Source organism: Setaria italica, chromosome I, assembly GCF_000263155.2.
Source record: "Setaria italica strain Yugu1 chromosome I, Setaria_italica_v2.0, whole genome shotgun sequence".
Classification (NCBI taxonomy): Eukaryota; Viridiplantae; Streptophyta; class Magnoliopsida; order Poales; family Poaceae; genus Setaria; species Setaria italica.
The window spans coordinates 3,880,107-3,907,470 of NC_028450.1; the positions used below are offsets into that span (position 1 = coordinate 3,880,107).

Here is a 27,364-nt window from a genome sequence, read left to right on the forward strand (position 1 = left end):
CTGGTTTTTTTCTCTGTATAACCATAAGAGTCATACAATTACTTCATGACATCATTATTTCCATTCCCCAATCAAGGAACATAAAAATCCAGCTCAGATTTTTCAGGAGTGCAGATTTGTCAGGAGTTCAGACCCAGACACAAATTCTAAGAGTTCATGATCAGTAATTTTACATGCATCTTGTTCTGCTCTGTACTGTCACACAGTTACCGCAGCTCAGGTCTTATTCTGAGTCAACACTCTCTCCTTGAAGATCTTGATGGCTTCACCAACCCCGTCCTGGGCACAATAGCAAAGCGAACAATAATTAAGTTTTCAACCTTTTCAAATACAATGATCGTTGACCTATTTCCTTTATACAACAATTGTAGAATTGCATTCAGACAACACACCTCATAAGAGAGCTTATGAGCAATTCTGGTCGCCTGAGCTTTAATTTCCGGTGATAATGCTGATCTGATAGCTCCAAGTAGCACATCTGCAGCATTGTGAATACTCAAGGCATCATCATTATTTGGGATTAGATGCTGTCTCTGTAGGGGTTCAGGTGCCACTCCTAACCAGTGTAGCCTCTCTGCCCAATAAAACTGATCCAGCAGGAAAGGGCACACTAACTGCATCATAGGATACATTTAGTATAATGAATCATCGAATAAACGGCAATATTATTAAACAATCAAGAATACATAATCTCGATGATGTTGTATTGTTCGAATCAGCATCAGAACTTCAACAGTATATAAAAAAATCAGTACAAGATGTTTTTTTGGAAATAAGATATGAATGTTCCTTGCTCAGAAGTTTTTAACTACTTCCTTCTCACTACTTCAAAGATATCAATGCCCAAAAACTAATGCCAGCTGTTTTTGCATCAGAACTTTCAGTGTCTAAAAAAAAACTCGACCTGCAGGGGGCAAGACAGCCCCTAGGCATTTTTGCTAAGAAGAAGATGACCTTATCACACAGGTCGAGAAAACCCCCGAACCCCTGCCCCACCCTTACATAGTGGCACCGTAGTCCGTGTGAGATGACCAACGACTTGGGCCGGGCCTTAGACCTATGCTTTGGTGTGGGATAGATGAGGGGATTTTTTTCACCCCAGCCTGAAATTCGCTCACCACAAATGCACACTCATAGAATAATGCAAGTGTCCAAAGTTTGAGTGACTCAATGACATATAAGATAGGTAAAGATCGTTCTTCATTATCATGGGTGAAAAAGTGTTGATTCTTGAAGAATTGTCATTTATTTCAGAGAATGGATTATATCATGATGATGACTGGCAAAAGGTCAAACAAATGTTTTATTTTTAATTAAAAACACCAGCCCCAGCTCCCAATTCCCCGAGTAGAGCCTAGCACATGGACTGGTTCATAGCTATCACCAATGTATCAAAAGAAAATGAAAAGAGCCACAGAAAGACAGGATCGAATATGTTGCTATATAGAACATGTTGTTGTCACCTGTGGGATTCCAGCAAGTAGTGCTGCAGCTGTTGACCCACTGTTATCAAAGCAGCAAAAACATAAAATATTTTGTGGAAGCAGCAGTAACATGAAAGCTTCAGAATCAGCCACTTGGCCGCTGCGATATATTTTTTAGCTGTGTGTACCTGCCAGCGTGGTGAATAGCAGCTGTGCATCTAGGAAAAAGCCAGCTGTATGGTATTGATCTGAAAGGTAACATCATTTACTACCAATTTCAAATGGCAGGACAAACATATGACATCAATCAAGTACTCACCCAGAAAAGCAGAAAAGCCGACCATTAAAAAGGAGAGTGCTGTCATCACAAGGTGTCTCCGCCTCACTTGATTTGGTTATTGAAGAAGCAATACCTTGTATTGCAGAATCCAATGGCTGGTATCCAGATGAGAAGAGGATGAATCTGTAGTCTGTCAACTCTATGGCAACCTTAAGCACCATTAGAAATGCTTTAGGATTTCTAAGAAAACCCATGCTGTAGAAGATTGTTGTCATGAAAGGAAATTCATAAGAAAAAATTTAAGAACCTAAGGTTTATGATTACTAAGAAAAACATATAGATACCTAAAATAAAGATAGAATGATAAATGTTTTGCAAAGTGCAAAAACATGTCCAAAACTTTGTAATGGACTTATTTAAAAGGATAATGAGGCAATGAGAGCTGATAAACTTTGGTTCTAGATAGTCCACATACTCTGATAACTTTTCTTTATATATATACTAATTACAAAAACAAGGTTGTCATAGAGGTTGGTCCTACAGTTATATGCCTTAACCTGGAGGGTTTTTTGTGCATTGATTTGTTCATAATGTGTATGCATGGTGGGTCCTTTGTGCACAGTTGTACTGAAATGGTTTCTTTATAGCTTAATGATAGGCCAGAAAATTAATATGTAATTTCAAGGATTAAAAATAATATTTGTTAATGATGAATGGTTCAGTAAAGTAGGGTCATATTCCAATCTGTATCGAGGATCCATTGCAATGCAAAGTCACTAGGCTAGCAAGAGACTAGAAGCAAAAATATAAACACAAATTTGTATCAGATGAGAAACACACCTACCAATTGAACTTAATCCTACAAATATAGGTCCTGATGAATAAGAATTCCCTATGAGGAAGTGTTCCAGGGAAGAATGGTTTGCACACAAAACACCCCCAAATGAAGGATTAGTATTTCCAGACAACTCCATGCATTTGTCACAAGAAAATTGCCAAGCCATAGGAAGAAACCAAAAGCCACAAGCATGAGCACCGGATGGCCAATATCCTGCCATGATATCATGTATGCATTGTTGAAATTAGATCCATAAGCATTGAAGAACTATAAACATCAAAAATGATTTTAGACAGATGTCAGAGGCCATCAGAGCTCACCGGGGCACTCGACAATTTCTTTGCTGAAACCATACCTGAACCAGAAAAAAAAAAGAAAACTGATGTCATTTATCCAATATAAACTAATTCAAGAATTGTTTACTGTCCACCAGTTATTTACTATCAATCCATCACAAAATTTTCATTTCTTAAGTTTCCCCTTATAAGTAGCTCACAGATTGTAACATGCGAAGGTGAACTAACTTGGTTATTCTCTTACAGGGTATAGGCTTCATATTTATCATCAAAGACATGATACTTACAACAACAGTGGTGACTCCTCTCGCACATGCCACAACGGAAGATTTGTTACTGGATCCTGCAGTTAACAGAAATCTGACCTCAGTGGAGTTCCAGTGACTCAAAAGAACAGGATTGCAAACAAAAACAAAAGAATAGTCATTATAGACAATTCTACCCACTGTGAAAGGAATAGCGCTAAGATTTAGACAATTCTCTCTCCACGATCCCCAACTTTCTGTGAAGAGCGCCCACATCCAGTGGATTATGTCCTTCCAGCAGACCTGCCATTGTTTTACAACATAAGTTTGCCACCTCAATGCTTATGGGACATACATAATTACTCGCACATTTCAGACACTAACATATGAGAATCTGCAATGTCTATGCTGGGGAGCTAGTGATTGAACAAAAATGGAACAGCCCATAAGAATGGTAAATCTGATGACTACATATGATGGTTAAAATATTCAGCCCCAAGGATCTGATGAATATCCCAACAAATCTACAGGGATTGTTGTCTACAGGATAAATTGCTCTATTGTTTACTTTGCTATGACAATGATACCATGTGAATTAAGAAAATGTTAACAGCCATGCAACTATGTCTCCAGAATATGAGCCAATATATTCACATGCCATAGCAGGTAAGTTAAATAGAATATCAACTTAAAAGAGTGTTGCAGGTTCCAGAACTGAGCACTCCAAAGAGTAAAAAAAAAGGAAAAAAACAGGTAAAACATTGTGACTATGGATTATTCTGTACCGTGTTTGTGGGAGCTTCTTGGAAGTACTTGTACAATAGAGGAAAATTATGTTTAAATTGGCGTTCAAACGTTGTTGGAGCACTGGAAAAAACAAGTGTAAGCATGCAAAATTATTGAAAGCGACACATAAATGCATTAAAATTATTGACGCATATATAATAGACCAATAAAAGATATAGATAATCCCATAACAAAAAAAACATCTGTGTGAATTGGAATCAATAGAGCCCAAGTTACCTATATGGAACGAAGTAGGGAGCAGCAACGATGCACTTAACTTGGAACAATTCTGCAAGGTGCCAACCTTCCTAAATCAGGAGATGACTCATATTATTACAGCATCAATGCATATGGTTGCTGAATTAGGACATTAGGAATTATTCTGGTTTCCTATATATAGATTGATTGCTTTATTTTGTTGTGGGTATGCCCACAACCTTTCGTGATGGAAAAATCCATTATTTCAATGCTTGTTGTGCAGAACTTTGAATTGACAGAATACTTTAAGAAAATAATACAACTGACTGTCACAAAGTTCCAACTGATGAATGAATAAAGTTACTACTTAGTTACTTACCAAAGCAAAGAAATTGATCACAATAAAATCCCCATTAGTGCTTGTATCATTTCCAAAAACTTCTTCCACAGAAGACAAACATTCTTTCATGTGCTCTATCTGAATGGCCTTTTTCCGCATCGAAAAGGACTCATTCTCCTCATTTGATTGAATAGAATCACCTAAGGAAAATGTTTTCATGACCAATTGGTTTTTGCAGGAAATAACGAGACCAGATGTAAGTATGTGACTAGATTAGCATCCTGGCACTTACATGAGATATTCTCAACCTGCTCGGCAGCAAGGACAGGTGGGCTTGACACAGGCATGTATGTAACGTTGCTGGCCGCTAGATGTCCTGACAAACTCTGCACCAATTTCATTACATTATGTCACAAGAAGCAAACCCAAGTTCGAAAACTGTTCCCCTTTTGCAAGCTTCTTACCCGGTGTGCTGAATGAGTGATGAACACCACTGCATAGTCCTCTTGGTCACGAGCAAAAGCTGCAGCAAGCGCCTACAGAATAGAAAAGGAGTCAAATTTAAAGCACAGTGCTCCAAACTAATTCGATCCCATGAGCTTTGTTCAGATATCCTCAGTATTCAGTAACAGGTGGAGCAAAAGAAAGCAATATCGTCTCCAAGAAGTCAGCTAAGAGAGGGGGAGGAGAGGAAATAGAAACATACCGCGATGGGGAAGACATCGCCTTGGGTGCCGAAGGCCATGAAGACGGCGCGAGGCCGGCGGCCGCCGCCGTCGCCGCGGCCGGCCAGCATCGCCTCGCCAGATTTGGGGGCTCACGTGCGTGTTTCGGCGGCGGATGGGGCTCCTATATAACTTCCGTGCCTTACGAACGGCCGAAAACAAACAGCCCACCACGGCCCATTATGCTGCTGCAAGCAGCGTGCAGACTGCAGGCCCAACCAGACAGTACAAAATCGTGACAAAGAAGGAATGGACAGCCGACGTTTCATGCTGGTGGCAGAGTTTACTTTTCGTTTTTATAGTCCGTGTCAACCATTCAATATGTTTTAAAATACTTTTGATCTAGTATGTTCAAAGTAAATCAACATGCTCAACATTTTAAATTACTACATTTCAACATGTATCCGAACTTAATTCAACACTTTCAATAAAACAGTTCAACATTTTATATGTAAATGTTAAAATAGTATATCCAAATTGCTGAACATATTATTTAAAAGGTTGAAACAGTACATTCTAAATGTTTATTTTTTGAAAAAATATTTGAAAAATCAGAATATATTCATATATCTTATTTTGTTGCATAAATTCTAACTAAGACCATAGTTTAAACGGATTCCAGAACGATTTATAGTTTAGAAAAAAAAACGAGTTCAAAGATCAAACCAAAAGGAATCTCGGCAACCATCTCATCCGTGCAGCTATCCATGCGCGGACAGCTGTCCAGCTACAGCCGCTTGCTCTCCCACCATCCTGAGGGGGTGCGTGGACCTACGTGCTAAAAAATTTTAGCAGTATCGTATTGAATGTTCGGATGCTAATTAGCAGGATTAAACATAAACTAATTATAAAACTAATTGCAGAACCCTGGGCTAATTCGCGAGTTGAATCTATTAAGCATAATTAATCTATCATTAACAAATGATTACACATTGTCAAATCATAAACTAATTAATTGATAGATTTGTCTCGTGAATTAGACTTCATCTGTGCAATTAGTTTTGTAATTAGCCTATATTTAATACTTCTAATTAGTATTCAAATATCCGATGTAACAGGTGCTAAATTTTAGCGGGCGGTATCAAACACCTCGTTAATTATGTTCGTTCATCTCGGTTCGCGCAAATCTCAACTGGAAGTTACGGAGAGAAAAGAATTCCGGAAGCCAGATAGGACCTCCGCGGCGGATGGGCCACAGGGCCAGGTAGGCAGCGAGATAGGCCCGTATGCAGGGAGGCGCGGGCTGTGTGGCTGGCCCTGTCGGGTTGGTTACTACTGATGGGCCGAGTCTGCCCAATCAATAAACAAACCTCGCTTCAGCTCGTTTCGTTTTCCTCCAAAAATAAGCTCGTTCAATTGCCCGTCGCTTAAGGGGGCTCGTGGCAAAATTGCAAATGATGGAGTGAAGTGAAGCAGGTGAAAATGTAAAATTGCGCCAATGATATGCTACAACCACATTATGTGCATCGATATGTTTTCCTCGCAAAAACAAATGTACATTAATATGTTCCTCGCAAGAAAAAAGTGTACATGAATGTGTGGATGCACCTTCTAGCACATCTAAAGATTAGAGGGTTAGGAGCTGCTAAGAAAAATGCATGGTTGCCTAAGTTCAGTTTCACCTTCCAGCACACATCATAAAAATATAATTTTTTTATGGCCGTAAATTTCACTAATTTAAATGGTTTCTAGAGCTAAACGAGCCACAAACAAATAGTAATAAGGCCGGGGTTAAGTAGTCAAATCAAATTGCTACAATGGTAAAATGGGCCTTTTTTGAGTAAGATCTGACAGTAGTGAGGGGTTTGAAATTTTGCAAACCGGCGCTGCGCGGCGAGTCGAGCTACCTACCAAAATGGAACAAGACGTGACACTCGGATCTCTGAGCCCACAGATTCCATCACCCGTCGAAGTCGCGAGCTCGCCGGCTCACTAGTTCCTCGTGAAATGATTGGGGGGCGCGGACGCCGTGCACACCACACATGTCGGAGCCGCGCGCAAGAATAGAGAAGATCGAGGGGACGCGGCGCGGGCTTCTTTCTATTCAGTTGTACTTGTACCCCTGCACGTCCATTTCTTCTGCTGGATGCCAGCTCTTCTAGGAATCCAAGGAAATGTGGGTGCGACGCCTTCTTCTTCCCCCCGCCAATTGGCAGCCTCTCCCTCCTCGATCTGCACCATTGCCACGAAACAAGACATCGAGACATCTTTGTTGCTCTTGCTGCTGCATTGCTGTTGCTGTCACAAGTAGTAATCGAGAAGCTAGGCGCCTGTCCACTCACAGGCGCCGGCCCGCCATTACCGAAGCTCGAAGCTAGCTGCCTCCCTTGTAGAGACAGCACGCGCGATCACCGTCTTTCTCGATTCCGGCAAGATGAACGACCTGTTCACGTCGGGGTCGTTCAAGAAGTACGCGGACCTGAAGCAGCAGGTGGCGCTGGACGACCTGGAGTCCGGCGGCGGCGGGGAGGCCGAGGGCCCGGACCTGGACCGGTTCTTCGAGGACGTGGAGGTGGTGAAGGAGGACCTGCGCGGGCTGGAGGCGCTGCACCGGCGCCTGCAGTCGGCGCACGAGGAGGGCAAGACCGCGCACGACGCCGCCGCCGTGAGGGTCCTCCGCGCCCGCGCGGACGCCGACGCCGACCAGGTGCTCCGCCACGCCAGGGCCGTGAAGGCCAGGCTCGAGGCTCTAGACCGCGTCAACGCCGCCTCCCGCAAGCTCCCCGGCTGCGGGCCGGGCTCGTCCACCGACCGCACCCGCACCTCCGTCGTCATCGGCCTTGGCAAGAAGCTCAAGGACCTCATGGACGACTTCCAGGTCCGTTCGTTCGCCGTGTTCTTGCTCGATATCGCTTTATCATCTGCCGCCGATCTGCTCAACCCGATTGGTCGTCTCTGGAACAGGGCCTGCGGACGCGCATGGCGGCGGAGTACAAGGAGACGGTGGCGCGGCGGTACTACACGGTGACCGGCGAGAAGGCGGAGGACAGCACGGTGGAGGCGCTCATCGCGTCGGGCGCGAGCGAGACGTTCCTGCAGAAGGCGATCCAGCAGGGCCAGGGCCAGGCCGCCGGGCGCGGGCAGGTGCTGGACGCGGTGTCGGAGATCCAGAGCGGCACGGCGCGGTGCGGGAGATGGAGCGCAGCCTGCGGGAGCTGCACCAGGTGTTCCTGGACATGGCGGCGCTGGTGGAGGCGCAGGGCCACCAGCTCAACGACATCGAGAGCCACGTCGCGCGGGCGAGCTCCTTCGTGCTCCGCGGCGCCGTCGAGCTCGAGACGGCGCGGGAGTACCAGAAGGGCAGCCGCAAGTGGGCCTGCGTCGCGGTCGTCGCGGGGGCCGTGCTCGTCGCTGTCATCGTGCTGCCCATCGTCATCAACCTCCACCTCCTGACCGTCAGATAGATCACCATCGTTGTCATTTCATCTGACACCGCCATCGATTTCTCCGGCCTTGTTGTGTGGAATCACACAGTTCTTGGATTGTGGTGGAGATTTCTTGATCGTCGCTAGAGAAGAGAAGCTAAGCTACTAGCGCCTAGCGGTGTTGATTAATTACATCGGAGTTGTTGTGTTATTTTTTAATTGTTATTCGTTTAATTAAGCTGGTAGTGGGAGGAGTGTGGAATTGTAACTGGTGGAGTTATGGTTGCATATTGCAGCAACGAAGAGATCGCTGAAGATAACATTCCGTAATCTCCTCGATTCATTCCACAGAATGCAAGGTTCAGGCTTCAGGTCGTGGCGTCGTGCTTGGATTGTGAGCCTGGGGCTGTGGTGCGCTTAAGTCCGTCTGCATCAACATTCAACGGCTAAACAAATCCAGGAAGCGAATACCATTACCACCGGTGTGCGTTACATGTGTTTGAGCAAGGAACCAAGACATGGTCGCCACCACTTCTGATGAGGAAGCATAGAGTTTTGTATGGACGGGGGGAATTTAAGCATGGTTGTACATTACAAAACAACTTGTCCTCTAATTTGTGGACAAACTTTTTTTTAGAGGATCTGTGGACAAACTGGGATGGAGGGCGCGCGTTGTTGGCAGACGGCACTTGGATGGTGCTCTCTTTGAGAGACGGTTTGCTTGAAATAGCTACTTATAAAAAAATTAAGATTTTTATATTGAATATCAAAGCACCAGTGGTCTAGTGGTAGAATAGTACCCTGCCACGGTACAGACCCGGGTTCGATTCCCGGCTGGTGCATTTGTTTTTTGTTCTGCTGGATTTTTGTAACTTGGAATGGAACTGTTGTTCGTGCACAACGTTCTCTGATTTTCTGAGCTGCAACCGGAATCAGATTATCAGAGGGACCAGCCAGCGCCGTAGCGATAAAAAAAAAACTAACAGAATCCAGATACCAGCGCCCTTCAAATTGGACTCAAATCTTCGTTCGTTTTAGTTGTTCATCAATGAATCTTCTTTTTTGTGCGTAGAACGATGGTCCGTGACATCTTTGTGTGCTAGTGCCACCTCGGATCGATCCACGCGTACGTGCGCTTGCATTCCATGCTCCAGCAGCCACCGGCACCGAATTCCAATGGGGAAAGCTAAATGACAGTCGAGCATTTCCTTTGCTCCTCACACCTGAAATTTGCTTCTTGCTTATCTAACCCATCCCAACTTCTTCCTCCTCCTCTCGCCTCCTTCTCCATCTCTAGCGAGGTCTCCGGCAAGATTTAGGGTCCGAAGTTAGATGGTTGTGGTTCGGGGTTGGGGTTCGGGCTCCGGTGAGTTCCTCCATTGCCGGCCTTAGAAGGAAGATAGGGGAGGCAGGCAAGCCCAGCGGTGGTGGTGGGTGCGAGGGCGGTGAGGCCGACGGCGATGGCGCCACCAATCCGAGCGGTGGGGGACAACTGGTGGACGGGGTTTGGACGGGGGTAACGACGGTAATGGCGGCGGCGGGGTCTGAGGGCGGCTGCCGCGGGCGGGCTAGGGTCTCGCCGGAGCTCCACGTCGAGACCCTAGCCCACCATGGCAGGGTGGGGGCACCGAGGGACGGCGGTTTGGGTTGCAGCAGAAGGTAGAAGAGGAGGAAGATAGTGGGAGAAGACAACCTGGACAGAGGTAGAAGAAGGACATCCATCCATTGAATGTGCATCTGACGGTTGAAAAAAATCGAGCGTGGAGAGGGGGGAAAATGCTCGAATGTATATAGACAGCCCCATTCCAATTGCCAATTGTCCATGAGTGCCATGACACCTGTCATCTGATTCGTCGTCAGCAGGCACGATGAGCTGCCATCACATTCAAGCCGTCACAACCAGCTCCAAAATAAACATGCTTGTCTCCCTAACTTTTTTTCTCCCTTTTGACCAACAGCAAGTCTATTGGACAATCATGAACCTTACGGTGCGTCAGGATTCTACCACTTACATCCATATCAATTCCTGCGTCTACAATCGATACGATATACATAGGGTCTGTTTGATCCAAGTGTTAATGGGTGAAAGTGTTAAAGTTTAGCACCTTTATGCATTAGCACATCCAAACATGTGTGCTAATAGGGAGGGCTAAACTTTAGCCCACCTCCAAAAAGATGCAAAAGCATTAGCTGGTGGGGAGGAGCTAATAGGTGTAATGGGCACCTGGAACTCGTGAAAAGACTGAAATACCCCTACCAACCTTATCCTATCCTCGCATGTCGCCCTCCCCCTCACGAGATGCCGCCACTGCGTGCTCCTCCCCGCCGCTAGCCGCACAACAGCACCCTTCCTCCTTCCCTCGCCACACGCCACCGTGGATTCCTCCCCCACTGCCGCCTCGTGCTCCTCCCGCCGCCATCCCGTGCTCCTCCCCGCCACTGCCGCCACGTGCTCCACCCCGCCGCCGCCATCGCCGCTAGCTCCTCCCCACCGCTACTCGCGTCGCAGCACCTCCCTCCTCCCCTCGCCCAGCCCAGTTCTCCATCACCGAAGATGGAACCACATGGGCTGCACGATGGCGAGGGCTTCGTGGACTTCTTCTCCTAGGGGGATTCCACGGCGCCGTCCTCGAATCTCGGCAGCTTGTTCTCTAGGTGGCTATAATTTATGTTGAAGGTTGGCATTTTGAAATTGTATAGTAGCTTGGCAAGCAGAGAGCACGCGGGTGGCTAGGGAGGGGACCAGGGCGCACGGGAGGGGACCAGGGAGGCAAAAGCAGGGCTAGAGAAGACTTTCCTCCATATGCTACCTTGCCATTAGCACTGGATCCAAACAGGAGGGCTAAACTTTAGCACCTCTACCCATTAGCCAGATAAAGTTTAGCAAGTGCTAAACTGTAGTAATAGCACATCCAAACAGGGCCATAGTACTTTGACTTGACCTCAATCTGCTGCAAACCAACACGAATACAGGATCTACGATAATGCCAACGGAACCCGTTGACGGGTGGTCTCTGCTTGCCAAGCTGGTGTTTAAGTAAAATGCACCAGCAGTACATGAACTTAAGTATCATCCAGGTCCTCGAACTCCTAAAATGCATATTGAAGCCTCCGAACTTACTAATCGGTTAACTTGAGGTCCAAATCACGTTTGCTTAAATTAAACATCCACATATCCGCTGACATGGCACCAGGTGGGACCTTCTTCCCTGGCTCTCTCGGTCTCTTCCATGTTGGAGTAGCAAGACAGGGCTTGCCATCGAGGCGGCCGGCAGCAGCGGTGGCCCTACGGGGGTGAACACGGCTAGGCACGGGCACTGCCTTGCTGGAGCAAACGGCCAGTGGCGGCCGCCACGCCCTGTGCAAGTGGAAGGGGCCTGAGGCCGACGTTAGCGCAGGAGAACGACGGTTGGGCCCTGCGCGAGCGGATGAGGGCCGAGGTCGGGAGCGGTCGGCGGCAGCCGCCGCACCCTGCGCGAGCGCACAAGGCCCAAGCTGGGTCACTCGTCGACGCACGGGCCATCCTGTCGCTCGCCGTGAGCACGGAGGAGTTTAGCTAGGTGCCCGCGCTGGGGCGGCGGCCGTTGCACTCCGTTCGCCGCCTCACGAGCTCAACGGATCCCTATGCGCAGTGGTGGAGCTGGACCCCCGCCTTAGAATAAAGCACCGCGAGCCCGAGCTCTTGACTCATGCGGCGGCCGGCTCCGGCGGTGACTCGCCGTCGTCGTGGTCGCTGCGCTGCCGCATCAGCTTGAGCAGACTGCCCCGGGCGATCAGGGATGGCCTGCGCCCGTGGGCGCACCATGCTTCCACTCGCCACCTCAAGCGGTGGGAAGATCCTGCTCACCACGAGGTGTACGCCTACGACCCTGAGAGTGGCGGCGTGGGGAGGGTGTTCTCTATGGGGGGATTCGTGGACTACACGGCGGAGGCGAAGGTGCTGCTCAACGTCGCCCTGCACGAGGAGAGTGTCACGGGCATCCGCCGCCGCCCTGCGGCCGGTGACGACTACGACGGGGGCAAGCTGAAGGTGAAGGTCGGCAGTAGCACGCTCGCTAGGTGAGAAGGACATGCAAACTACCGTTGGTCGCCCGAAAATGTTACGGGTGATGATTGACATGGCAATGAAGCAGGGTAGTCTCAAGCGATGAATTGAAGAGGATGCAACATGTTTCTCCATGAGCACGGTGTCGAGGTGTTGATGAAGCCTAGATGCTCCCTGGACGGCCTTGGGCAGCGGCAGGGAGCAGTCCTTGCTCTTTTGCCGCAACATGATGCGGCGTCTCGCGGTGGTTGGTGGTGTTGGCGGGTTTGCAACATGGTAGGAAAGATGAGAAATGCAACTCACAGATTCAGTAAGCCCCTGTGAAATCACATACACACAATAACAACAACAACAAAAATCAACCAGGCCTCAACCTTCGTCTTGCGCCGTCTCAGTAAGCCCCTGTGAGCAAGCAGCGTTTTTATGTATTCAACCCTCACAACATTCGTCTTCTTGGCCCCCGACGCAGCCGGTGCCGTCTCGATGCCGATCCCCGCCGTCGGCTGGTTCCCTGCTCCGGCCTCCGCCATCATCTTGCGCGTAGACACTAAATCCTTCTTCACGGGCTTGGTTATGCGCGGCCTTTGCAAGGTAATCGGGAAGCAGCCCTAAACTTGGATTATTGCGAGGTCGCGGCGGCTGCGCTGCGTTTGTGTTGGTTCTGAAGAGGCCGGACCGGACTGGGAGAACTCGCAATATATGGCAACCCAAGGCGCTATATAGTATCACGGGTCCTTTCCTTCCCAGCGCCTTCGACACAGGACTCGTTCAGTGGCTGTGGCTGAAATGGCTTTGATTGTAGCTTCTCCAATAAAACAACTTGTTTTTGGCTTTAGCTTGTTCGTTTGAAAAAATGTTCGGTAAAACGACTTATCCTAATTGTTTAAAATGGATAAAAATGTAGAATGTTCATAATACCCTTACATTTTTTTCTTCTTTTTTTTCCTCCCTCTTTTCTTCCTATTTCTTTTCCTTCTTTCTATTTCTCTTTCCTTCCTCCTTTTTCCTTGCGCGTTCTCTTTCTTCCTCCTTAAGCATTCCCGTCCACGTGCCCGCGCTCCAGCTCCGCCTCACCCCGTGCCCCAGCACGCGCCGCCGGCCACCTCCGTCCCGCGCCCGCCACCGCCAGTCGTCCTCGGCCGTCCTCCGTCGCGGCTTGTTCGCTGCCAGCCACCTCCGCTCCATGCCTCTGCTCCCGCGCCGCCGCCCTCGAGCCTCGTCTGCGCCTGCCGCCGGCCACCTCCGCCCGCGAGCCCCACCGGAGGACAAGGGTGTCAGACACGAGAAGCCGCGGGGAGCTAATTTTTTTTTTGGCTCCTGCTCCCTCAATCGGCTCCGGTCAGCATGATTCACGGAGCTTCTCCGCCGAAATCGTTCGCCATCTCGTCATTTGGTAGGCCTCCAGCTTTGGCTGGTGAAGAGGTCGAAACTGAAGCCCTCTCAAACGGGGCCTCAATATCTTTTTAAAATAGTACTCCAACTAGTAACGGAAAGATGATGACTACGACCGTAAGTCCAAAAGTCCTAAAATCAACTTATAACTTCGAGTGTCACCAATGCAATTCACCATTCGCTGGTTGATGGTCCTTCAGCCGTGACAAACGCTTTTATTTTTCCCGTCCTTGCTCTCATGATCAACGAATCCCGCTGGAGCAATGAGCCTACCTGTTGGATGTTCATCATCAGAAGATCCACAATTAAACTAAACTCTATTTTAATAACATCGAAGCACCAGTGGTCTAGTGGTAGAATAGTACCCTGCCACGGTACAGACCCGGGTTCGATTCCCGGCTGGTGCAAAAGAAATCGTGTTTCCTTTTTGTTTCTGCTACATTTCCATGACTTGGAGTGTTGTTCGGCTCCCTGGTGGTGCACAACATTCTCTGTTTTTTCTTTTTCTAATTGAAACTGGAACTGATCGAATGTAATCATCATTCCTTTTTGTTGGCAATGAAATCGATGTGCACACGGGAGGCAAACCAGCTGGTCCCGGCGACAGATATCGGTGCTTCTATGCCGTATGCGTACGTGCGCGTCAAGTCCCAGCAGCCACTGGTCGTCCACCAGTTCGTCGCGCACACATTGAACTCCCATCACATTCAAGTCGCTGCCGAAAACTAGCCCGTGTTTGGCTCCCTCTTCTCTCTTTTTTTTTTAACCAAGAGCAATTCTATTCGTTAATCACGTGGACTAGCACAATCGTATTTGTAGGCATCGCATTAGAAAAAACTATCTTCCTTAGACACGACGGCAGATCATTTCAGTGGAACCCCAAGTGGGCATTGCCGCCTCCGGACTCCGGTGCTGCCCAAAGATGTGATGGTCGATCAGATCCTGACGCACAGGTTTCGTTGCCGTTACCATTTCAACTCACGGATACATGAGAGGTGTCACAAAAAAGAACTCACGGATATACTTGTTATTAGTACACTTCCCAAATTGACTACTTGAACACTAGTAAGAAATACGATGAACTTAGCTATCTACGTATATGTACGTCCTGCAGTTCTGTTTAACACAGTTTCCATGTAGGTATAGGATATATGTTAGGAATTGGCCTCGAGTCCTTTACGGTCGACCATATTCTGACGCGCGTTCCGGCCGCCGACACCGTCCGCTTGCAGGCGGTCTGCCGGGAGTGGCGCGCCGCGATCGCCTCCGATCGCTTCGTCCAGGCGTATCAAGCAGTCAGAGCCGCCGCTGCCCAGCCGCCGGAGATCATCTTCTTCGCGTCCGCCAAAGCAGGCTCCACTACCTTCTAGTCGTCAAGGCTTAATAATAAGTTTAGGACACAGCAGAGAGGTTCGTCGTCGGCGGACGACGATGCGCCCGCGCAGGCCCGCGAGCTCGTGACCGTGGGCAACCTACGCGCCAACGACGTCGTCCTGTCCGGCACCAAGCCCTGCCGCGGGCTCACCCTCCTCTTCCAGCCCAGCGCTTCCGCGTACCACGTCTGCAACCTCTCCGCCGGCGAGCACGTCTCCCTGCACCCGTGCTCACCGGCTTGGAGAGATACCCCTACTATGTCTCCCTACGTGCTCTCGGGCGCCGGGCTCGGCTTCGACCCGGCGGCCAACGAGCACAAGGTGGTCAGGCTCTACGAGGACTGGGAAAACAAGCAACGCTGCGAGGTCTACGGCCTGAGGTCCGGCGGGTGGCGCCCCTGCGCCGGCCAAGTGCCACCGCACGCGGCCAAGGGTCTCCAAGGCTGGAGCTCGACGGCTCCCTGTGCGCCGTGGTGGACGCTCGCCTAACCATGGAACTGTTCGAGCTCTGGACCCGGACGACGCCCGACGACGACCCGGCCGGGCCGCGGCGGCCGTCGTATTCTCACTGAGCATCCGCATCAGCTTGGCGACCTTGCCGCAGCCGATGAGGGGCGATCTGGGCCGCGGGATCCGCATGCTCCCGCTCGGCAACTCCTCCGGCGGGAAGATCCTGCTGGCCACCAGCCTCCACGAGGTGTTTGCCTACAACCCCAGGAGCAACAGGGCGGACAGGGTGTTCTCCGTGGAGGACTTAGTGGACGCCCCTGGTGGGGAGGCCTGCTGCTCAACATGGCCCTGCACGAGGAAAGCGTTACCAGCGTTCGCCACCGCCGCCCCGCGGCTGGCGACCGGGGCACGCTGAAGATGCACCAGAATGGTTGCCAGCAGGCGGGGAGGAGATGCAGCAGGCCAGCGCCGAAACGGCTTCAATGTCACACCGCAGCTGATCCAGCTGATGCTCGGCGCGGCCATGGACCAATACATAACATCATTAACATGTACAATGACTAACTAGCTATGTTCAGAAATATCAAGCAAAGATTGAACACTCCTTATATTATAGCAGTCATGCATGATTTTTCCAAAATAAAATGATTAGTAAAGGATGTGCACTCCATTACACTACGCCAGAAACGATTTGTGCTGGCACGTCAAAATTAGCATGCTGGGGGGCAGAATTGGCACCCGCCAGCACAAATGTGACCGGGGCCGCTGGGCTAGTGCCCACCAACACAGATGGGATGCATCCATGCTGGCGGGTGCGTTAGGTGGCCCACCAGCACAAATATCGCCTAGATAAAGCCGCAAACAGCTTATTCCCCAGCCAAGTTTTCATTTGGAGCTTGCTCGAGAGGAGCTCGGGAAAAGCTCCAAAAAATACCAAATCTAGGGCGGAAAGATTTTGCTCTTATTTTCCTTCGAGGAGATGGCTATTAAAGGTAAGTTTGTGCCATTCCAACCTTCTTTTTAGCTCCTATCAATAGGTTGTCATCTAGATCTCGATTTAGACCTAGAAGAAAAAGGAAGGAAGAGAGAGAAAATAACTAGAGATGGATTATTTTTTAAATAAAATTCTATGGTTATATTATAACCATTACAATGCTATGTTTGTCATTTTAATGTAATATAGAATTGAGTTTGATTATATTTTTCCTCCTTATTAATTATTACATCCATAGTTTAATTAATGAGTTTGATTGAATTTAATTTATAATTGAGTTTGATTTTTTTCCTTCTACTTATTAATTATTACCTCCATGGTTTAATTAAGTTTCATTTAGGGTAATATAGAAATATTTTTTTATTATATTTCTTTCTACTTATTAGTTACTACATCCATAATTTAATTGAGTTTATAGAATTGCAACCCATAGCTCATTAAATTAGTAAATATAACATATAATTGTTGTCATAGGTTGTTAAAGATGGATCATAAAGTATGGATGTATGGCATACGGAGACATTCACATACATTCATGTCAGATGTATCAAAGTTTGTGGAGGCTACGGAGAAGCACGCTCGCATTTGCAAGACAAAGCAAATACATTGTCCGTGTTTTGACTGTAGCAACAATATTGTATGGGAGGATATTGATATCATCAAGAGCCATTTGATAAAGTGAGATTTTGTGGATGGATACACAATTTGGTCCCACCATGATGAGGCGTAAGGTACTTTTAACAACACAAATATCGATACTGGCTCCGATGAAGTGGGTGGTGATGATGCAAATGAAAATAATCATGTTATAATGGATGATGGTTATGACCGTGGAGATCAAAATGGTGATCAAATAGATGCGCGTGTGGAACCATAGGTAGACGAGGAATGTGATGTTGATATGGAGGACATGTTGTGCCACATTGAACCGGAAGTGTTGTTAGGGAATGCTAAAGAGTTAGAGAATTTCGAGACACTCAAGAAGGCAGCAAAGGACCGTATGTATGAGGGATGTGGGAAGGAGTGGACAATATTGCGTTTCATCCTTCATCTTCTGATCCTGAAGGTTAAATTCAGCTGGTCAGACAACAATTTTAATGATCTCCTTACTCTGCAAGGCAAGTTGCTCCCGAAGTCTAACTTTGTGATAAAAAACACATACGAAGCAAAGAAGATTATCAATCCATTGAAGATGCATGTGCAAAGAATACACGCATGCAGAAACCACTGCATATTGTAACGCGGTGAGTACGCAACATTGGAAAAGTGTCCAAATTATGATACTAGCCATTACAAAAGTAATGCCGATTTCTGTGAGGACCATGCCGGTTCCTCCATAGGGAATAAGAGGAAGAAGGGTGTAAAGAAAAGTGTTGGTGCTCATGTGGAGGACGAGTCCTGTATAGATATTGACACAACGACTTAGCACAAAGTCCCTGCCTTGGTGATGTGGTACTTGTCGGTGGTGGACCGTCTGAAGCGTTTGTTCTTGAACCCAAATACCACTGAAATGATGACTTGGCATGCTGATCGCTCAGTAAAGGCTAATAGAAAGCTTCGACATCCTTCCAATGCTCGCCAATGGAGGACCTTTGATGCCAATCATTGAAAGTTTTTAAATGAAAAAAAGAATGCACAGTTCGCGTTTAAGTACACCGTTTGGTGAAAGAAGCAGGACGCACAGCACATGGCCAGGGCTGATGACCATATACAACCTTCCCCCTTAGCTATGTCACAAGAGAAGGTTCCTTTTTCTAACCATTCTCATACAAGGCCCGAAGCAACCTGGTATCGACATAGAAGTTTCCTTGAGCCATTGATGGAAGATATGTGGAAGCTTTGGGAAGATGGAATTCGAATGTGGGATGAGTACAGACAGGAGCACTTCATACTAAGAGCCATTATCTTTGTTACCATCAATGATTATCCCCCCTATTTACCCGGACAGGTTAGGGAGAAGGTAAGACAACATGCGTAGTTTCTTGGATAGAACATCATATGCGTACCTTAAGGGATCTATGAAGACAGTGTTCATGCTGCATAGGCGCTTCTTACTGAGGCGCACAAATACTGTAGGATGAAGGACTTTTTCGATGGCACCAATGAGAATGATTTTTCTTCAAAATTAGCTACGGGTAAAATAGTATTTGAAATGTGCAAGAAGGTCAAGTTCATACTCGGTAAAAAATCTTTAGGTGGTGCTGATAATTCGAAAAGAGGAAGGAAGCATGCTAAAACTACAGACGTCGCAGACGTGCCATTTAATAAGATGTCTATCTTCTTTAAATATTTGTCATACTGGTGAGAGCTAGCGGTGCGTCATGCCATTGATGGGATGCATCTTCATAAGAATGTGTTCGATAGCACCATCGGGTTCTTGGGCTTATCAGGCAAGGTAAAAGGATAGACTAAAATCATGTAACAATTTGGTTGACCTTCAAATCAAGCCAGAGCTCCACCCGCAAGAACTTCCTAATGGTAAGTAATACCTTCCCCCAGCTAGCCACAAATTAACACCTATATGCAAGTGCTTGTGCGGGTTGAAAGTGCCAACCAGATTCTCATCCAACATCCAATCACTAGTCTGATTGAAGGACATGATGCTTACTGGTTATAACTCTCATGCTTGCCATGTGATGATCACCATTTTTCTCGCACGCGATACGGGCTTTCAAACCATTATTCGTAAAGATGTTTATCACACGAATGTGTTACTTCTTCAACGTGATTTTGCAGAAAGTGATCGATTGTGTCGAGTTGGCTAGGTTTCAACTATTTGTGTTAGAAACTCAGGCCTCGCTCGAGATGTGCTTCCCTCCGTCTTTTTTTGATATCATGGAACATCTCATGGTCCACATGGTCCAACAAATAACTGAACTAGGGCCTATATACTTCCATCAAATGTCATACGAACGGTTCCAGTCGACTCTCAATGGATACATGAGGAACAATACCTTTCCAGAGGGCAGCATGATCTAGAGCTACCATACAGAAGAGAGTGTTGATTGTTGTATAGATTACATAAAAGATAAGAGAGCTATTGGTTTACTAGAATCTCGACACGAGGGTAGATTGTCCGGGAGAGGTACTATTGGAATGAAAAGATTCATCGATGAGGACAACCAACAATTGGAGAAAGTGCATTCAAACCTTCTACAACAGCTCGCAATAGTGAGCCCTTCATCTAGAAACATCTAAATAAGGTCCGTGGAGAAAGTAATGGTCGCTCCGAGGATTGGACCATCAAAGAGCAAAAGCGTCATTTCTCATCATGGTTAAAGGACCATGAGTAGCTATTTGATGGAAATTCACAAATTATGTAACATTGACCAGATTGGTATCTGGCCTATCAAGCAATGTCACCTTATGACAAGCATATGAAATTAATGGATACACATTTTATACCACTGCAAAGGACAATAAAAGTGTGGCGTACCAAAACAGTGGTGTTCGCATAGAGGTAATTGATACATCCGAACAGAACATAACTTAGTACGGTTCTATATAGGAAAATATGAGAACATAACTTACTTACGGCGGCCCGCGAGCTCATGACCGTGGGCGACCTGCGCGCCAAGGATCTCGTCATGTCTGGCACCAAGCCCTGCCGCGGGCTCACCCTCCTCTTCCAGCCCGGCGAGTCGGCGTACCACGTGTGCAACCTCTACACTGGCGAGCACGTCTCCCTGCCCCCGTGCGCATGGGCCAACAGGGCTCTCCCTGACGGCCCCTACGTGCTCTCGAGCACCGGCCTCGGCTTCGACCCGGCGGCCGGCGAGCACGTCGTGGTCAGGCTCTTCGAGGACTGGCGCAAACAGCAGCGCTGCGAGATGTACGGCCTGAGGTCCGGTGGGTGGCGCCCCTTCGCCGGACGGGTGCCGCCGCACGCGGCGAAGGGTCTCAACGGCCGGCCTCCGGTGTTCCTGGACCTGGACGGCGGCTGTTTCTTCTACTGGCACATCAACACGAGCTTCAGCTTCGCCGGCCCGGAGGAGAGGCGCTTCGGGACGCCGGAGCCCATCCTGTCGCTCTCCGTCGGCACGGGGCAGTTCAGGTGGGTGCGCCCGCCGGAGGAGCGGGTGCGCCACGCGTTCCACCTCGCTGAGCTCAACGGCGACCTGTGCGCGGTGGTGGACACGCGCCTCCTCGTCGAGCATTACGAGCTCTGGGTTCGGTCAACGACGGCCGGATCCGGCTCGACGGTGCCGTCGTCGTGGTCGCTGCGCTGCCGCATCGGCTTGGCGAGCCTGCCCCGGCCGATGAGAGAAGCCCTGGGCCGTGGCTTCCGTGTGCTCCCGCTCGGCTCGTCGGGAGGAAAGATACTCCTCGCCACGAGCCGCCACGAGGTGTACGCATACGACCCTGAGAGGAACAGCGTGGACAGTGTGTTCTCCATGCAGGAACACAATTCCACCACATTGCAGCTCGTAAATCATCAAGATCCAACGGGTAGTAGACTCTTTGCTCCAGCGGATTCGTGAATCGTGAGAGAGCGAGGATGGGAAAAGGGCCACTGTCACAGCGGAAAGGATCATCACGGCGAATTGTGACACATTTTTACTTCTTGGAGTTCTATGATGATTTTAGGAGGTTGGGCCACCGTACCTTTCCGATTCTAGTACGTAATATCCGATTATAATTACTGTTTTAATAGAAATTGAATTTGTTTCTAGGCAAATATGTAAGCACCTTTCAAATTTATGTAACTTGCAGGTATACCCGTGCCAAAATTCAGAGAGAAGTACGTACGACATATTCACAGTTTATGCAGATTATTCCTTTTTCCGTGAATGTGACTTTACATGTTTTTTATTGAGAGGAGAAGAATCGATCCAGATACACATGCACTTGGGAGATTACGCAAAGAAATTAGAGTTAATTACATGATCCACATTTTTGCGACCCAAAGAACCACCACTACTAGTTATAGCACTAGTAGCCAGCGACGGCAGCTGCAGAGGTGCTTGTTTCCGGCCATGATCCATGCCTCCGGACAGGATGAGGTCCTTGGCGCGCAGGTTCTCCACGGTGACGAGCTCGCTGGCCGACGCGGCAGCAGCCTTCTCGTCCGGCGACTTCTTATGGGTGGTCAGATCCAGCTTCCACGTGTAGCAGGCGGTGGCGTCGGAGCCGGCGGCGGCCGGTGCCGGCCGGTGCCGGCGCGAAGAAGACGATCTCGGGTGTGTGGGCGCCGGCGGCCCTGGCAGCGCGGTGGGCATCGGCGAAGTGGTCCGAGGTGAGCGCGTCGCGCCACGCCCGGCAGACCGCCTGGAAGCGGACGGCAGCGTCGACCGGGACACGCGTCAGGATCTGCTCGACGACCACGTCCTCAGGCAGCACCACCGGTGCCGGCTGGCCGTGCGAAGGCTCATTGGACGATGCCTCCGGCGGAGGCAACGCATCGCTTGGGGTTCCATCATTGACATGATCGTAGGTGGCGGTGTTGGTTTGCGATCCACAAATCGAGGTCTTCAAAAAGGAGGACCTGGATATAGATTCGCTCGATCGGGACGAGTCCTGTGCCTATGGTATATCGGTAGTTCGGCACCGGCACGTGTTGCTAATGGTACATGTACGTTCCAAGTACATTCATGATTCATAGATGGATTCATAGATGGGTAAGTAGTAGAGTCAAACATGAGTCGAACAACACTTCACCATCTCCAAGTCAAAAAGAATCTAGCAGAACCAGTAAAACAGGGAAAAAAGTACACTTACCATTTCCAAGTCAAAAAAATCTTGCAGAACCAATAAAACATAAGAATCAACCATCGTGCACCAGCCGGGAATCGAACCCGGGTCTGTACCGTGGCAGGGTACTATTCTACCACTAGACCACTGGTGCTTAGACAAGTGTCATTAATTAGCTCTTTATTGATTTCATTAACAAAAAAAACTTCACTGCGTTGCACCACGCTAGAAAAGGGGTGTGATATCTCCCCAGCTTCATGAACGGCAAACTCAATTTTCCTTATTATGGAAACTGAGATGACAAGAATATTGATGGACACATATATATATGGAGCTCTGAGAAATCCATGTTGCCAATGACGATGATTGAACAAAGAAAGGGGATGATGAAATTCCTAAGGGTGTAGGCTCATGGCTCCAGTGGATTTGTTAATCATAAGAGCGAGAACAGAAAATCATGACTACTATAATGATATATGGAGTGCTCAATCTTTGCTTCATATTTCTGAACATGTGATCAGCTATCAGTAGCAGGACGTATTTTTACTGTTGCATCGATGGTTAAAATAACCTGAAGTAGATTTAGAGAACAAGAGCCTGAGGTGTTACAATATAAAGGTTTGTGAGAATAATTCTACCCCTTGAGCTCATATTGATCAGTTTTGAGTTGGGTAGATTGGGATCAATCTCTTTTCTTCATCAGTGGCAGAAAGAGGAAGAAGAAAGACGCAAGAAGAAAGAAGAAGATTTGGTCATAGTTTTTTGGACGCTTGTTCTCGGCCTGCTTGCTGAGCATATGCCTGTGCGGTCTTTTATATGAATCTTTATACATGTTTGAGACTGAGATTTGGAGTTGCATGACACGTGAGTACAATGAAGACGAAGAACGGTATTTGATTGTTCTTAAATGTAATTTTATTTTTTTCGAGAGTGCTGTGTGTGACATGAAGATGTACTCAGCTTTGATTTAATACAATTTTTCCTTTGGCTGAAAAAAGAGATTTATAGAACAATAGCCAGACGGAGAATTAAGGAAAATAAATGTGAAATACTTGTTTCCTAAACTAACCAAAAGGGAGTGCTGCAAGAGGCCGACAGCAGGGAGACGGCCCATTAAGTTCCCGCCAGTACCGACCGGGGGGGTAGCTAATGGTGGGCCGACGGCCGTTGGTCCGCCCGTGTGCTCGTCGCTTTCCTTCTTTCTTCCGTTTCAAGATGCCCAGGCCCAAGACCCACACCGTCGTCACCAGTCTCTTCCTAGTTCCATCAACCATCATCAACGACAAAAAAGAAAAGTCAGCTGTCCCGAAGATGAGCGGCGGAAAGAGGTTCGGCGGCGGGCGGCCGCCGACGGGGACTCCTTCCCTCGCGTGGTCTTCCGTGGTCATCGTCGCATCCCTCCTCGCCGGCGCCTCCATCGTCCACAACATCTACAAGCCTGACATGGTTCGTGAACCCCTCCCACCGCTCCCATGCACGCCACCTGTTCGACCGCGTTCCTACACGAGACCCTGCTCAATTTTTTGTTCCAATTTCCGTTTCATTTTCCGCTGCTGCAGACCATTCCACCTGTGGAGAGCACCAGCGGAGGCAGCGGCAAGGAAAGCTGAGTCGGGCAACACGTTTTTATGAGAACCATCCGGAAGTTACGAAGCAAGAGTTTGGAGAACTTGCTGTTAGAACTTGTGAATCTTTGCTTCAGCACATGTTGCATCTTTTCATCCTGTGTTTTGGTGTCTGCTTTTCTTTTTGCAACCGAAAGATGTGAGAAGTTACAATATTTGCTACCCTTGCCTTGACGCTCTTGGTTGCGCATAGCCATCAGTTTGTTTGTTTGTTTGTTTTTCTCAAACGCATCCATCAGTACACTGGTGTCGTCTAATAGGCGGTCTCATGACACGTAATCTTGAGACGATTCAATAGGCAACTCGTACAATGGGTTGTCCTATAAGTTGTCTGATAATGGTATATAATTCCTTAATTTGTGCATAAGAAAAATAAAATATTATGAGTTGTATGGCAACAATAACTCGTACAATGGTTGTTAAGTTGCCTCGTAGTCCTACAATTTAGCTCATGAGGTGGTTGTTTCACGAAGCAACGACCTCTTTCTCTCTCCTCGCTCTCTCTCCTCCACATCATCAAAAATCCTACGTGGCACTGCATGAGACGACCTATGAGACCGCTGATGTGTAGCAATGTATTTGCCCTCGGTTTCTGATCAATCATCTGGTAATTGGGACAATAGAACAGCCCACCGTTCGATCCCGTTCCTTGATAATTTTTTTTTCACAGCAAGAATTAGAAGTGAATCGAGAGAAGGCACACGGATAGAAGATGCAAACGGTTCGATTGTATCGTCGTAGTACATCAAAGCTAAGAACGCACAACTGCACTGTCATATGTACTTATACTACCTTAACCGGCTTTTAACACGCCATATGCAACTGTGATACAAATGTTTTCACGACACAGAAATGTGCCCGCCTGCCATCCTCGACATGGTTACCGAAGAACGAGCACGCCGCGGTGTGCGAGTACTTGTCACTTGCCTGGGCTCAGAGCACCGCTCAAAAGTCAAAACACAGCGCGCACCGGTCGAACACTTGATCATGGCGCCGCCGATCGAGGCCTGGTCGGAGTGCTAGGCGAGAGGGAGTTGATTCCCTCTGCATCGTAGCCGCACCACATGCTCTTGGCGGCGGCGGCGGCGGCGGGCGACCTCAGCGAGCCCCGTCCCACCGCAGCGCCCGCCTGGCGTACCGCGCCGAGAACGACCGCGACAGGTTTTCGGGCTCCCCCGCCGCGGCGCCCTCGTCGAAGTTCTGCGCGTACTCGTCGTGGCCGTACTGCTGCTCCTTCGCCGACGACGACCCGCTCCGGGCCATCACCGCCGCCTTCCTCCTTCTCCCTCTCCAGACCCACGCCAACAGCGCGCGCACCACGCCGCCGCCAGCTGCTGCCGGGGACGCGGGCGCTCGCCCGCGGCCGTCCCCGAGTCTCCTTGGCCGCTCGCCTCCGCGGCCGCACGAAGCGAAGGCGGCCGGCATGGACCTCTGCCTCGCGAGCCGGTGGCTGGCGACGACGGTGGCGTAGGAGCCGGAGCGGGAGCTGTAGGCGGCGCCGGCCGTTCCGCCGCTGCTGGCTATCATCTGGTCCAGGTCCAGCACGGCGGGAGGTAGGACGAGGTGGCACGGGTGGTTGGGTTCGAGGGCATCCTTCGAGGCCGCGCGCGATGCGGATGTGATGTGCTGCGGACCTCCGCTCGCGAACAAGCGGATACATACAACACCATGCATGCGTGTGGTGTGACGTTCCGGTCGTGTCGGCGGCGGCCGACGAGTGGGTCAAGTGCGTGGTGCGACCGCACGGCGTGGCTGGCGGCAGGTAGAGGGGGGGAGCAGGGCGGTTGGGTTGGGGCTCGGCGCCGTTGGCTGCTGGGAACACGCTGCGAGAAAGGTCGCAACAGTCCTGCGTGCCACCTCAGTCCGGTAACGACTTTGAAGTTTGAATCTGAGCATCAAAAAAAAAATTGAATCAAAAGAAGTCAAACAAGTGGCAACCTAGTCAAAAGAGGCCGCTTGGGCCTGGTTCCAGCAAGCTCGGCCCGCAATACCTCATCCCGGGCCGCGATTTCGCCCGCTGGGCCTGCCTAATGCGCGGCGGCCCGGTCAAAGCCGGCGCCTGCCCCGCGCACAGCACGGGCGCACGCCGCTTTCCCGGCAATAACCACACCAATTCCAGCCGTCTGTTGTCGCCGTCATTCGCGTCTAGAAGCATTTCCAGCCGTCTATTGTCGCCGTCATTCGCGTCTAGAAGCATTTCCGTCGCACCTTCTCCACCTCCACGCGGCCCGCTTCCGTTCAGCTTCCATGAGGACTTCCAACCGCGGCAAAGAAAAGCCAAATCCCAAATCCACACTTGTCCTCTGCCCCCGATCAATCAAACGCGGCGGCTACCGACCGGCCGGCCGGACTTGCTTGGGTAAGTCTTCTTCCCTCAGCTCGCCGCCTCCTCCCGTGCACGGGCGCAAGTATATATACACAGGCACAATCGCAGCCAGCTGCCCCAGCGCACCAAATTCCTCGATTGCCAGCTCTTAGCTTTCTCCGTCGTCTCCGCAGCTCCCTGTGCACACCACACACGCTCCACGCGGGATCCTTGCTTCGCTTGGCGTCAGAAGCGGCATGGCGGCGGCTGGCAAGTCATCGTCGGCCGTGGAGGAGACGACGAAGGTGGCGGCGGCGCCGGCCGCGCGAGGGCGGCGAGGGATCGACCGGCAGGCCGTTGACCGGGGCGTCGCCTACGCGCTCATGGTCGCCGCGCTCGTCGCCACCTACGCGCTTCACTAGAGCTCAACTTCGTCCTGCTGCCCCGGCGGCAGAGCAGAGCAGAGCTCACGGCGTGATGGAAGGGATACTCTCTTGTCTTGTGAGCTGGCCTTCTTCTGTTCAGCCTGAGTTTTGGATCGAGTTCCCCAGCTCCAAACTTCATTTCTCTCGTCTCCACCTGTATGGAGATGGAGATCGACGCCCGTGTATACTATTATAAAATTCTTTTTCTATGTATTCTTCTCTTGTGCGATATGTACAAACTGGTCATTTGTTGCCAAGGAAGCCTACTATTACTAAAGTTTTGTCGTCTCCTTTTTTTTGAGGGCACTAAAGTTTTGTCTTCTGTGCACGTGGCAATGTGAGATTTGGGTTCGATACTCATACTTTGTGGAGGGACAAAATCTGCCTTCATCGTGGATTTCACTAAAACAGTCCTAGGTGATATTTGCACAGTAACAATGTGCTTCATGACTTTTAATGAAATCCGCATCGCAATGCAGCCAACGACATGTATAAGTTCAAAGTAACAATGTGCTTCATGGTAGTATTTGCATGTGCAACAATCGCAATTTATTGATAGGTACAATA

At 49.1% G+C, this 27,364-nt stretch overlaps 4 protein-coding genes and 3 non-coding genes across 7 annotated transcripts; 4 read left to right on the forward strand and 3 right to left on the reverse strand.

Moving 5' to 3' along the window:
- Positions 1 to 30: 30 nt before the first annotated feature.
- On the reverse strand, positions 31 to 5,220 carry LOC101778824 (sterol 3-beta-glucosyltransferase UGT80B1). The gene is made up of 15 exons (XM_004951424.3): positions 5,114 to 5,220; positions 4,872 to 4,943; positions 4,700 to 4,793; positions 4,447 to 4,607; positions 4,107 to 4,177; positions 3,869 to 3,950; positions 3,285 to 3,386; positions 3,126 to 3,181; positions 2,863 to 2,897; positions 2,545 to 2,755; positions 1,744 to 1,959; positions 1,613 to 1,672; positions 1,464 to 1,503; positions 393 to 614; positions 31 to 279 (listed from the first exon to the last, which is right to left on the reverse strand). Exons 1-15 carry the CDS (start codon positions 5,201 to 5,203, stop codon positions 217 to 219), a joined length of 1,575 nt encoding a protein of 524 aa, XP_004951481.1. The 5' UTR covers positions 5,204 to 5,220; the 3' UTR covers positions 31 to 216.
- A 2,044-nt stretch (positions 5,221 to 7,264) lies between these two features.
- LOC101779368 (syntaxin-124-like) lies at positions 7,265 to 8,792 on the forward strand. The gene is given in 3 exon segments (XM_022823724.1): positions 7,265 to 7,950; positions 8,037 to 8,238; positions 8,241 to 8,792. Coding segments are annotated over 3 exon segments (942 nt in total). The 5' UTR covers positions 7,265 to 7,506; the 3' UTR covers positions 8,537 to 8,792.
- A 476-nt stretch (positions 8,793 to 9,268) lies between these two features.
- On the forward strand, positions 9,269 to 9,339 carry TRNAG-GCC. Its single transcript has one exon. It is a non-coding gene; the product is annotated as a tRNA-Gly (tRNA).
- Positions 9,340 to 14,270: 4,931 nt separating this feature from the next.
- Positions 14,271 to 14,341, forward strand: TRNAG-GCC. The gene has a single exon. It is a non-coding gene; the product is annotated as a tRNA-Gly (tRNA).
- Positions 14,342 to 22,525: 8,184 nt separating this feature from the next.
- On the reverse strand, positions 22,526 to 22,596 carry TRNAG-GCC. The gene has a single exon. It is a non-coding gene; the product is annotated as a tRNA-Gly (tRNA).
- Positions 22,597 to 23,630: 1,034 nt separating this feature from the next.
- Positions 23,631 to 24,285, forward strand: LOC111255838. The gene is made up of 2 exons (XM_022823273.1): positions 23,631 to 23,888; positions 24,002 to 24,285. Exons 1-2 carry the CDS (start codon positions 23,658 to 23,660, stop codon positions 24,050 to 24,052), a joined length of 282 nt encoding a protein of 93 aa, XP_022679008.1. The 5' UTR covers positions 23,631 to 23,657; the 3' UTR covers positions 24,053 to 24,285.
- A 486-nt stretch (positions 24,286 to 24,771) lies between these two features.
- LOC101760602 lies at positions 24,772 to 25,741 on the reverse strand. The gene has a single exon (XM_004954599.4). The coding sequence runs from the start codon at positions 25,739 to 25,741 to the stop codon at positions 25,166 to 25,168; it is 576 nt and encodes a 191-aa protein (XP_004954656.1). The 3' UTR covers positions 24,772 to 25,165.
- Positions 25,742 to 27,364: the final 1,623 nt, after the last annotated feature.

Bases quoted from the DNA above. Each gene is read 5' to 3' on its own strand.
- LOC111255838 (XM_022823273.1), top strand. From the start codon at position 23,658: ATGCCCAGGCCCAAGACCCACACCGTCGTCACCAGTCTCTTCCTAGTT. The intron at 23,889-24,001 runs GTTCGTGAACCC...CCGCTGCTGCAG, and splicing joins ACATCTACAAGCCTGACATG to ACCATTCCACCTGTGGAGAG.
- LOC101760602 (XM_004954599.4), bottom strand. From the start codon at position 25,741: ATGCATGGTGTTGTATGTATCCGCTTGTTCGCGAGCGGAGGTCCGCAG.
- LOC101778824 (XM_004951424.3), bottom strand. From the start codon at position 5,203: ATGCTGGCCGGCCGCGGCGACGGCGGCGGCCGCCGGCCTCGCGCCGTC. The intron at 2,898-3,125 runs GTAAGTATCATG...TTTCTGGTTCAG, and splicing joins GAGGAGTCACCACTGTTGTT to GTATGGTTTCAGCAAAGAAA. The intron at 280-392 runs GTGTGTTGTCTG...TATTGTGCCCAG, and splicing joins CTCATAAGCTCTCTTATGAG to GACGGGGTTGGTGAAGCCAT.